The 12,443-nt window shown below is 36.2% G+C and overlaps 1 protein-coding gene across 2 annotated transcripts in view; it reads left to right on the forward strand.

The window, feature by feature from the left end:
- The window catches only part of WAC (WW domain containing adaptor with coiled-coil), a 59,836-nt gene that overhangs the window by 29,425 nt on the left and 17,968 nt on the right, over positions 1–12,443 (forward strand). For both annotated transcript variants that reach the window (XM_065829975.2, XM_065829974.2), the window contains exons 8-9: positions 9,552–9,797; positions 11,812–11,934. In XM_065829975.2, coding sequence (XP_065686047.1) covers positions 9,552–9,797; positions 11,812–11,934 — 369 coding nt within the window. The remainder of the gene's footprint in view (positions 1–9,551; positions 9,798–11,811; positions 11,935–12,443) is intronic.

Here is a 12,443-nt window from a genome sequence, read left to right on the forward strand (position 1 = left end):
TATTTAAGGCGATGCGTTGCATTTGTGTTGCTTCTTCAAAGTATGTTAGTTCTAGAATTCAAAGATATTTTTTGTGTTTATTGTGTGTGCTTAGAACCCAGTTACTGTTTTGATGTGTTTATTTCCCTTTAAATCCTGTTTTCTATATCTTACTTCAAATTGACACTGCAATATTTGCCGTTTATGGCTTTTTCTGCAAATTTTAATTTCAAATGATAATTTGAAAGATATATTTTACTAGGACATACTTTAGTTTTTGTCCTCCCTCATGTTGTTTTGGATCTTTGCCATTATTTTGAGTTCTTAACAGAGGTGTAGTTAGACCATTTGAAAGTCATTTTGGACCATTATATTTTATGAACTGCTGTTACTGTTTGGAATGCCAGTGTCAAACTTTTCAATAAGCACAAGTGCAATGCTTACAGAACACAACACAGTTTTTTACGTGTCTGTGACAGCTGCTTTTTTCATCTGTGTCTTGACATACTGATCTTTAGTTCCAAAGCTGCTGAAAGTTTGCTTTGCTGTACACTATGTAACAGAAAAATTTAGTCATCAAGTGAAGATCAGGATTTTGCTGTGCATTGTTTGGGACCTTCAAAAACCTGTATTTTAATTGGATTTACTTCATTACTGGGGAAGAAAAGAAGATTGTGAGAATGGAGGTGTGTGTTATTAGTGGTAGTGTGATACTTTGATATAGTCAAGTTCTTAGAGATGATTTTGTACAAGAAAATTCTATTTTGGGGGCTGTTGGAGGGGGAAAAAGTAATTTTTGATCAACATGTCTGCTTTTAATTAAAATAGTGCTTAATTAGTATGACACTGAATTCTTTTTTGAAAGATCGCTTGTTGCCCTGTTGATATTTCCAGGTCTGTCTAATTACAGAAGAACGCAGTGCTAAAAAGAAGACCAAAAAGACTTGAATCTGTCATTGGTCTTACACTCTGTGTTTGCTTTCCTGCCTTCCACTTTTCTTTATCACAGAATTTCAACTGTTACACAGAGCTAAGTGCACTTGGCCATCCAGAATATCTAAACAATACCATACATTGGTAAATACTACAGTTCGAAAACTGTGCATGTGAAGAATTTCTGTTCAATACAGTAAAGCAAGAAGTGTCCCCTTTTGCGGTTCTTAAACTGAATACTGTAGTTACCTACTTCAGTTCAGCCTCCATGTCTTGATTGCAGTTTGATGCATTTTACACACAATATTGCAAAACATCCGTGTCCTGTGTTTTTTCCTTTAGCCTGTCTTCTCTAGTTTCATTTTTAACTTTAAAATATCCTCCAAGTAACCCCTTGTTATTACTTAGTTCTGGCATGTACTTTATTCTTGTTTGGTGTGTGATCCAGCTTCAGACTGGATAGATTCTTTCCCTGCTTTACTGCATACCTTTATTAGTTGCTTCCACTTAAATTGAGCAACCGAATCTTGCTGCAATTGAAAGAATTTCCCATTGTGACAACTGCTACAAATGTTGGCAGGGAGTTCCAGTATTTCTTACGTAAGACATCCATTGGAGAGCACACAATTGGGTCCGAATAGTGAAAATGATCACACAGGGTGGTCTTGACACTGTAAATCTTACTGTAGAGTCCATGTTACCATGGATGGTTCCATATTAAATAACCAGTTAATTTCTCTGTTCCTGCGTAGGTTTTTAAAGATCATATGGGTTAAATGGATAGATCCTCTGTAACACTCTTGCCCCGTTGATGTGTTTCATGGCACTTCATTGAAAGCAAATACAATACTTCCTGAGCTTTCAGACAAGATTAATTACAGAAAGTTAGTAAGTAATTGAAGAATTAGAATAGAATGTTAGGCTTGAAGTACTTATTTCAGAATATGTGACTTTTCACATGTTGCTTGGATACCTCTTTTCTAACAGAAACAGAAAAATTCAGTGCCACTTGTATCATAAGAGATCATTCAAAGAGTATGTTCAGTAGTCTCACCATTTTTTTTTGTGAATGGGCTTTCTTTTTTTTCAAGTAAGAAATTTGACCAGTGTCATTTCTGTAGCATTTTATGTATTTAAATTTAAAAGAAGGGAGGAGGCAATGCTGTGTATTGGAATTTTGTTGGATAGTTTACTTCTGTTACTCATTTTTCCAGAGGTGACTGAACCTGTAGTACTATAGGTGCGCAGTGTTTAAAAATACTTGTTTGTAGCTGTTATATAAAATGGAAGACAAAAACAAAACCCAACTTTGTCCTGGGACACTCAGTTCAAACACTCTTCTAAAAGTATCGTTGTAAAATTGGAAAATAATTTGAGGGGGTTATTTTTACACTAGTAAAGGAAACAGCCTTTGATCTTTTTCTGTTTGCCAGCTGTGCCATCCCTCTCTCTAAAAAGAGGTAAAACTGTATTTTTTGCTTATAAAAATAGCTTGGTCCAAATGACTGAATAGTAAGTGCAGTAGTCCTTGCCTAAATGAGTTCTTGCTTCTTGTCAATGTGTTGCTGGCAGCCTTACACCAGCATGTATGTGCCACTGTGTTAATAGTTCTGTTCTTAGTGTGTATTTTTTAATGCAGTAATAGTTGTGAAAAAGAAAGAACAAAAAAACACAAAAACCAACGACACCACTTTTTTCAGCTCAATCTCTTTTGCTGCAGGGGTATGTTGTAGTCCCACAAGGAGATTGAATAAAATCCCTGGCTGAACTCTAGCTCAGCTGTTAGCGATAGTCCTCTGCCCTCAATGGCTGGCAGTAGTGGAGAGTTCCTGGGGAACTATTTGACCTCTACCCTTTGGTTTGAATGTTCCAGTCAGAATCTGCTGCTTCTGTTTGTGCTCACTGTGAGTGCTTTATGCAGGTAAAGTGTGGGGTTGCTTTTCCTACTTGTTTGGCTGCTTTATCTGTAGGGCACATCACATTTTCCTACTTTTAATTCAGTTACTGAATGAAATGTTGTATTGTCTGTATCTTAACAGTGTGTCTGTCTGTAGGATACATCTTCTCACACCTTTCCTCCAAGCCCCATCAGGCAGCACTTCTGTTTCTAGTGCAGTAATACTTGAAATTTTCCTGACAAAACTCGGCAAGCTGGGCAGTGCAACTCTGGGTGGGTTGTGGCCCTGGTGCCGGCGGATTAAAGTGGTTGGTCAGTGACAACTGAGCTTTTTCCTCATCCTTTTCTCACCCTGTGGTTTTCTTACTTGTAACACTTGCTAGTCTTCAGCAGTCAGTTATTAACATTGCTTCTGGTATTGTTGCATCCTCTTTGGCTGAGTTTTGCAGTTTTAAGTATATTACACAATTCATACAGTAGCTAGAAAAAATGACGCTAGCAAGACTGTTAGAGGTTTCTTCCAGTATTTTGTACTTGTTTGCTGCACATTGATGTTACATCTGTTTTGGCAGCAGAGATAAAATATGAAAATTCAGTTTTAAGACTGAAGTAATCCAAATGAGCTTTTTTGTATTTTAGACAATTTTCATGTATTTGAGAACCCAGTCACTGTTATTGCCATGGTTTCATTTGGCCAAATATGTTTAGAAGATGCATGGCTTTTAAATTTTTATATATTTTGGTGTGGTTTCAAGTCCTTAATAGATCAGAACTAACTATGTAAAAAGGTAATTGTGACTCACTAACTTAGAGAACTTAGTTGGTGGGCTGTACACTTAAGGTACTTCAGCACAGATGAATGTGTTATTCTTAATCATCAGCAGTAAATCAAACGGTTCAGTTAGTGGTTCTAGGTGGTAGTTGTTTAATCAGTATAGCAGAGGTGAGGTTTATGGGGCAACAAGGCATTGTATTTCTGAAAATTTTGTAATGCAGTTTTCCTCCCCCAGAGAGCGCAGTGTGAGAGCACAAGTGCATGACTGCTGGTAGCAGAGCAAAGATACAGCTCAAGCTCTAAATAGAGTGTTTGGGTAATACTGTAGTGTTGAATCTGAGTGAATTTGAATGCATTTGTTTTGTTTTAAATGGCATAAAAATTACATCAGTAATAAAAACGATTGGAACACTCAAAGGGTCACACTTGGGAATTATCCAGTCAATGGCAGTGGGTAATTTCCATGTCATTTAAGAAAATCTTTGTTGAAATAAATCAGCTGTCCCTATATGTGGCAGAATAAGAGCAAGCTATATATAGCAGTATTTTAAAGCTACTTGTTGTAAATGAAGTACAAGTATATTATTGTGAGGAGGAGGACTGCGCAGGAAGTTATTGCACAGAATATGCATTACCTCTTTTTGTTTGTTTCTTCCCCACTCACTTCTCTGTCACACTGACATGCCTGAATAACTTGGCACACGGTGGGTGAGAAGGGAGCGAGGAGGTACTGGCAACAAAAACTCCAGGAACTCCAGCAGGTAGAATGGAGCGACTGAGGCACAACAGCCAAGCAGGAGTGTTGGTGTCCAGTGCTCTTTGTTGAGAGAAACTGAACAGTCCAAAGACTTAGTTTTTTCACCCCTTCTGCATTATACCTGGTGTGAATAACTTTAACTGTAACATAAATAGGCTGAGAACTGCCTTCCAGAATGACAATCAGAGCAAAAGTTCATATAATAAGGGGCAGAGATTGATGACAGTGAGATTCAGCAACATTTTAATACACTGCCTCAGACTCTGAGGAGCTAAGCATTTGCCTTCTTGTATCTGGGTTGTAACTGAAGAATGTTACGGCACAACTGCTGTGATATTTTTTTCTGAAAGGATTACTTGGTGTTATTATTAAAAAATCCACACAACCTGGAAGTATACGGTGTAATGGTTCCATTCTGACATCATGTTTCTGGGGCAAGCAGTAGCCTCCACTTTACTTCAGATACCTCTTTGAGAAATCTGCTGCAAAGACGCACCTTTGCCATGCAGGCTCTTGTCATAGAGAATACTGCCTGATAACATGACTTCTCTCCTGTTTGTCCAAAAGATGTGATCGCAGGTCGCACTCCAGCAAGAGTAGGTTGTGAATAGAAAGCTCTTTCCTAGTCATTGTGGTCTTCAAAAATTTTCATAATAAAGAGGTTTGTTCCTGTTCCATTTTAATGTAAAAACAACTAACAGTTCTTCGCATTAATTTGATCTCCACATCTACTTGTTTTAGTTGACCATCTAATTAGGGGTTTTTTTGGATAGCTTTATTTCTTGCTCTGTTTATTTTTTTTCCCCACAGTCCAGAAACTTGGTTGGTTATATACTGTAGTTCTGTATGTAGGCTGCATCTAAGCTTGGTGATGTGGTTGTCAGGAAGTATACTGTATTTTCATATTGTTGCAACAAAGTGAATGGATTATTTTTAGAAGTTTTCTAAAAGCTTCAGAAGTTGAAACTTTTTTTTAACATCACTGAAATGATTTAGAAAATAATCTATTTTTTTATTTATTCAGAGGAAGAGTTAAAATGTAAATTTTAATTAACACAATTTTCAGCAGTTGAAACGGTCACAGCAGGCCCTGTCCTGCTTTTGGTTTTAATTTTTTTGTATTATTTAGAAAGTTTTCCTTGGGACTTTCATGATAATAGCTGGACTTTTCTGTGAGGTTGACGAACCATACTCATAGCAGTTGTATGGAAATCGGTGTTGACAGTGAGGAGGCTGCAGAGTTACTGTGTTCTATAGCAGGCAGCTTCAGTCATTGTTCAAGACTTTTACTGGCCTTGCAGCATAGTTCATATTTTCTTGAAGACACAGACCAAATTTGTGTTTTCTGTTTCTAAAATTCCAGTTGTACATTCCAGAATTAGTCTTATTGATGTACTAGTGATTCACATTAGGTTTATGAATAACTGCTGTGTAATCCAAAGCCTTATTTTACACTGTAGATTGCTTGTTGATGAACATGAACTTGTTGTTGAAACAGGTGTCGAGACCAGTGTATCAGCTGTAAAACTGAAGGACTTAGGTTTGGAAAGTATTTACCTTTCTCAGTATGCTGAGTGCATTTTGACTGTGTTTCATGATGCCTGAGGCTTCAAATGCATTTAAGAACTACAAGACTATTTTTTTAAATCCTAGTAAATGTTTCAGAAACTAGGAAATAGCATTTCAGTGTTGAAAAGTAAACTGTGTGGCAAAACATACCATGAAGCAGTCTCTCAAAGAAGATCAGAAAAAGGGAATTAGGGAAGAAAAGGAGGGAGTGTGAAGTTTCTGCTGCTGTTTGTGTGAAAATGCAGGAGAAATGCTCATACCCCAGTGAGTGATACCTGAGGATTTTTGTGAAACACATTTAATCTTCAGGAGTTTTGACTAGTTGCCTTAACTTTAAGGGTGAAACTTGCAAGTTCTGTATAGCACCATAAAGTAAACCAGTTTTAAACCTTTGTAATTAGATTATACAAGAATGGATGTGTAATATTTAGAGACTTTGTTTTATCAGCAGTGTTTCTTTGATTCATGTCTGTGAAATCAAATGTCTAGTCTGGACATCATGGAGTAAGATAGGTTGGTTTAAGTTAAGGTAATGAAAGTTGTGAACTAATCTGTTGTCTATGTTTTTTGGTATGTTTGTTTTCCTTACAAAAAAGTTTCCCTTTATAGAGAAGAAAATACCATTCAGGCTGCTTAATGCAAACAGAAATACTTGTATTTCCACAAGTAATTTTTGTGCATTTTTTTTAGCAGAAACAGGTTTATACCTTTTATTTCAATATGAATAGCTTAAGTCATTTAATTTGTGAAGTGCAGTAATGGTCTGAGCGTTCATTGTATTAACATCCTCTGTGATGTTAAATAGCAGTCATAATATGGTGTACATGTAGATTGTCATGATCACAGAGATGTATTCTTTCACAACCTTCGGACTGTTGGTTTTGTAAAATTAACCATCTGAAAAGATCAAAATGTTAGCGTTAGACACCATCCTTTTCTCACATTGTTTTCTCTAGGTGTTCAGTCTGGGTGAATGTACAAGAAATATCTTTCACAGATGTATTTGAACGTATACTTAAAAGACCTGCAATAATACATCTACAGAATAGTGTCTCCATATGATTTAAGATAATTGGACGGTGTTGTGTTGATGTAATTCAGTTTGCATTTTTATAGCAGAGGAAGTCCCCCAAACTAACCTACACTTACAGACCTCTTGGAATTCAGTGGTTTTGTGTAACATATTTCGAGTCATTTTATTTAAGAAAAGAGCAGATACCCACAACTAGTCTTATGGTGTGTCTTCACTGCTTTGTTAGCTCAAGTTTGCCTTTGATTCAGTTTATTTTGTGTTCAAAACTGCATCATGGGTGAAAAATACTTCCAGCTGTTTTGGTGTGGTTTGAAGCTCAGGTATTGCTTAAGTACATTAATAATATAGTAATGTGTTGCTTCTTTGCTTAAAATAACTCAATCTAACTGTGAGTACAAGCCTGAATATATATAATATGTTTCAAAATTATTACTGGCAGTTGCATAGGGTGTTTTTTTGTGTTTTTTTTTTTTTTTTTTTTTGTGGTGTTTTGGGTTTTTTTCTGTTTTGTTTGTTTTTAAATTAGGGTCTTTCATTGGGTTTGTTTGGGAGTTGTTGTAAGGTTCTCAAAACCACAGGGTAGAAGACTTGTACTTAGAAGTATTAACATGCCTCAGTGTGCTTAATTCCCTTGCTTTTGTCTGCCAGCGTATCTCGTTTTCCTTATTCGGACTGTGACAGATCCAAGTTCAGTTTAAACTTTGCATGTTTTTGTTTAGTATGATAAGATTCTTGTTTATTTCATGTCTGTTGACGTGCAGTTGTCTTAGTAAGTTTACTCTGAACATCATAATGTAAGATTTTGTGTGTAATACTTCTCTACCAAAGACTTGTACTAGTGGCTGATTGTTTTAAGGGGGGCTAATAACTACTCTGCTGTCCTAGTCACGTTACTTGAAAACCCTAAAAAAATTTGTAACTGCTTCTCTTCAGTCTTTAACGCTTCTTGTTCCTCCATAAGTTTTTCTTATGAAAATTCCTGGCCAAATGACCAGATCGCTTTACAGATATGTTGAAAGCAAACCCCTTGTCCTAAGGACCTTGTGACTAGGTAAGGCTGCCTCTTTTTTAGAAGTTTAGAACACCAAAATATTGCTGTTGCAGCCTTGCAAGCTGTCAAATTTGGATTCTTCAGCATTATTTTCTGATTTAAATTTCTCAACTGCTTGACAGGAAAAGTTTTTTTGGAGTATTTGTGACCTGTTGTGAACTATTTCTATGGTAACTGCATGGAAGCAAAATTCCCCTTTCTTTTCACTGAGATTTCTAATCTGATTTGGCTTATGTATTGATACTCAACTTAAGTCATTTTTTTATTTTTAGGGTTTTTCTCCAAGTAGTCTTAAAAGTTGCAATTAAGGCTGCCACAAAACAGAAGCTTTTAGAGATTTTGTAATATTTTATTATTCTTACATTAAAAAAACAAACAAACAAACAAACAAAAAGAAAATGCCTGAAATGTGGAATATCCAGGTTGACATTCTCTGCCCAGTTTGAGGTGAATTTAAAATCCAGGTCTTTGATATTGTAGGCAAACATCCTGGGTGAGATCTTGGATCCGTGTCCATCTTCCCACTCTTTGTCCGAGCTGTTTGGTGCTATAGAGACATTAGTCTTGACTGAATTTGGGGCCAGGATCTCTGATGGGGTTTAATAGGAATGAGAGAAGGGGAAACTAAAATTGAAATATGGTGGTCCAGGCTTTGTAAAGGAAAGATATTTGAGGTGACTGATGATACAGTGACTGATGTAGTAAGTGGAAATAATTTCAGTGCAGGAATTTCTCACAGTACTGGAATGGAGGAGAAACTATCATGTTAACTAGAAGTCAAATTTAAAATTAATTAAATAACTCAAATTAATTAGAAGAAAATGCCATACACTATAATTGAATTTAAGTCCTAAGTATTTCTGTTGATAATAAGTGTTGATAGTTGCTAAAATGAGATTAATAAATAAAGGGCGTAGGTCTTGATGCTTCAGGAGAAGCTGACAAGTTTGAGATTGATTATGGGCAGATACATTTTTAGATGTTTTTCTAGTCTACTGTGGGGATATTAACAGCTCTTGTTTTACATTTCTAGTGCAGCTCATTAGCCTGTCTGAATCCTGAGCAATGTAGCTGGGTTGTGGATGATAGTCTTGGTGTTGATTTTGTAGCTTCTTGTAGGTTGTTTTCTGAGTAAATGAAGCATGGTTTATACCCTCCCATCAAATTTGATATATTAGCCTATCTGTAAAGTCCATGGGCTATAAGGTTTTTGTTTGTAGTATACTTTCGAAAGAAAGATCAGACTCTCCTGGGTCAAAACACAAGATACGAGTATATGCACAGTAAAAGAAAAAAATCACCGAGGAATTTTTGACCCACCTTTGTCCTAAATGTTCTGAGACAAAAGATCTGTTTGTAATACTGGCAGCTTTCAGTCCAATAGTGTAAATTACACTAGATATCAAATATCTTCCATTTTTAGTATATTAATGCTTTTATTTCTTTATAAAGATAGTTAAGCATGAGACCTTCTGAATTTAATACAAATATTGTACTAGTGAGAGTTTGTCAGGTTATATTGGGGAAAATGAAAATTACTGTCTGTCTTCTGTTCAGAGTCTGCGTCTGTGGACAAGTCTGTATCCCATTCTTGCACAACTCCTTCTACATCTTCTGCTTCTGGACTGAATCCAGCTTCTGCGCCTGCTTCATCTGCTCCTACAGTTCCTGTCTCACCTGTCCCGCAATCACCAATTCCTCCGTTACTTCAGGACCCAAACCTCCTTCGACAGCTGCTGCCTGCTCTGCAAGCCACCTTGCAGCTTAATAATTCTAGCGTAGATATATCCAAAATCAATGAAGGTAAGGATTCATTAAAGTTGACGTAATCTCTTATTTACACCAATTATTATAGTACTAGATACTAAGCTGTAGTAAATTCAAGCCTTACTTTAAATGAGAAGTGAATAAATGAATCCCTAGATAAAGTGGGCATGGTTTTTATTTGTTTGGGGGATTTTGGTGGTGTGGTGTTCTTTGTTTTTTGTTTGGTTTTTTTCCTGTTAAACCTTTTAAAATTAGTCGAGTAACATTTAAAGTTGTTAGGCTAATAAATGCTGATGTATGTGAGCAATCTAATTGAGACTGGTGATTTAATCGCTGTATCAGCATTCATCTGTTGCCCAAAATTTAGTTAGAGCTTTTTGTTCTTTTGTTTCGTGCAGTGTTCTTTGTTTTCTGTAGTTTGTGCTGCTATTCTAATCATGTGTTTGCAAATACTGAAACTTCTAGGGATTCTTTAAATCTTGTTGCCTGTCAGCTTTTTTTTAGCAGAATGTTAGCCTCTCTGAATAAAGACAGCATATCAGTAATTTTGCTAGCAAGTTAAATTTTGTGTGCAAAATCAGTGTATCCCTTTGATTCTTGCCTCATTGGCCTAGTTTATTAGAAGAAAGTTTAGAACTAGCTATAGTTCCATTTGCTGTAAGGACAGGTATAGTTGATGCACTTTGAATGTAATTTTATCTACTGTGGTGTCTGAATGTGGCAGGTTACTGATGAAGAAGGTGGTGTGGGAATTTTTGTTTGCTGCTTTGAACTTCTTGTGCACTGATCACTGATTTAAATAAGCAAAACATTTACATGTAGTGCCCAGACTTAATTAACTTTAACATTTTAAAAGTGCAAACCATGAAAATCAAAATAGTTAAATTACTTAAAATTGTACTATTTTGTACGTTATGATTATTTAAAAGGAAAAGCTGTCAATTGACTTCCTTTTAATCAGCAAATATTATGACTTCATTGAATACTAATAGGTGAGCAGGTTATTGGTTGTTTGTTTTTTTTTTTTTCCTGTGCAGGGAGAAGCTTTTAAAACTCTAGTGCACTAGGCTGAACTACAAAAGTAGGAGTATCATGGTTAAAAGAATGAAAGTTCCCATGAAAACTCCAATTATATTTTATTAGAAAGCTGCCAATTGAGGTTCACAGTTGTTTTCTCTTGCCATGTCTGAGTAGCAGCTGGGTCTGTCTCGGAACGAGTGTGTTTAGTAGTATTCTGGTGACAGGGTGACTTCACCTTGCGCAGCAGGACAGCCCTCGCTGTGCACACGATGCAGTTAGTCTGTGTTTGTGCCGGTGAGTCAGTTTTTTCAAACTTGTGCATGGGCAGTCTATGTTCAGGAAATATCTCTCAGCGCCCAGAGACCTTTTTAAAAAGCTGAGTTCAGAAGGTGAGTCTCATCTGCTCATACTGTAAGATGTTCTTCCTGCGTAGTGCACTTTTAAAACAACTGGTTGAAAATTATGAATTTTTTTACTGGAGGAGGAGAGATGGGACAGCTAAACCCAGAACAAATAAGGTGGTTTTGTTGTGGGTTTTTTTAAGAAGAAACACTGAGTGTCTGGATTTTTAACTTGAAACATCTTTTCCCTTGAAGTCTTCACCCCTTCCCCCCATCTCTTTTAGTGAGTTAGTGATGCTGCTTTTTTGCTTTTTTTAAAAAAAATATTGTTATTTTAAAAAACCCTACACATTCTGCTTGCTGCAATAAAAAATTGAACAAATGTTCTCCTTTTGTTTACAAGAATTAGTATTAATCCATAAGGTCAAGCTGAAGACCTAAAGCTATTTTCTAAACAAATTTTTAGTGTATATCTCAAAGATGAAACTACTACATAAAGGACTTGGTTAGACATGCCAAGCATTCATGAGTTGAATTTAAGTAATTGAAAAGTAGTTCAAGTGGCACTTTGGTCTATTGTGGATAAGGGGAACAAAATCAGAAAGAAAATGTGGCTTAAACGTGTTTAGCCAGTTTGAACAGTTTAAAGTGATGTTCGGTTGTCAGTAAAAAAGAATGTTTGTTTTTAGTTCTAACAGCAGCTGTGACACAAGCCTCTCTGCAGTCTATACTCCATAAAATTCTTACTGCTGGACCATCTGCTTTCAATATCACTTCCCTAATTTCTCAAGCTGCACAACTGTCTACGCAAGGTATTCAGAGTCTCCTTTTCACTTATGTAAAATTGTTACGTTGCATTTTATAAAAGCTGATACAATTGAAAGCTGTGTCTTGCTGTGTGTTTGGACATCTGGTGTGGAGGATGTCGAATGACTTCTTTTTCCAAAGATAGGGTAAGAAATTGTTACTTGGGGAGCAGGAAGCTGGCACTCAACTAAGTATATATGCTTCTCTGTCTCACCTTTTGGTAGTTCCTTTCTGAAATGCGTGAGACATTTTCAGTTTATTTTGAACCTTTATTAGATGTCTTTTAATGTTCAGTATTAAACACAACTCTTCCTTGGTTGAGCACTTGTCCTGTAATACTGTGCAGCTGTGACTCCTCTTAAAAGAAATTTAGTTTATCTGGTGGGGGCTTTTTTGGTAGTCATCTATAAATAGTATTTTTCAGCTTCTAGGCAAGATAGTCCTTCAGGTGTCTTCAGTACCTTATGGTTTGTAACTTAATAAAACTGGAAACCAAAACCATAAATGCAATTAT

The sequence above is a fragment of the Patagioenas fasciata genome, chromosome 2, assembly GCF_037038585.1.
Source record: "Patagioenas fasciata isolate bPatFas1 chromosome 2, bPatFas1.hap1, whole genome shotgun sequence".
NCBI classification, from domain to species: domain Eukaryota; kingdom Metazoa; phylum Chordata; class Aves; order Columbiformes; family Columbidae; genus Patagioenas; species Patagioenas fasciata.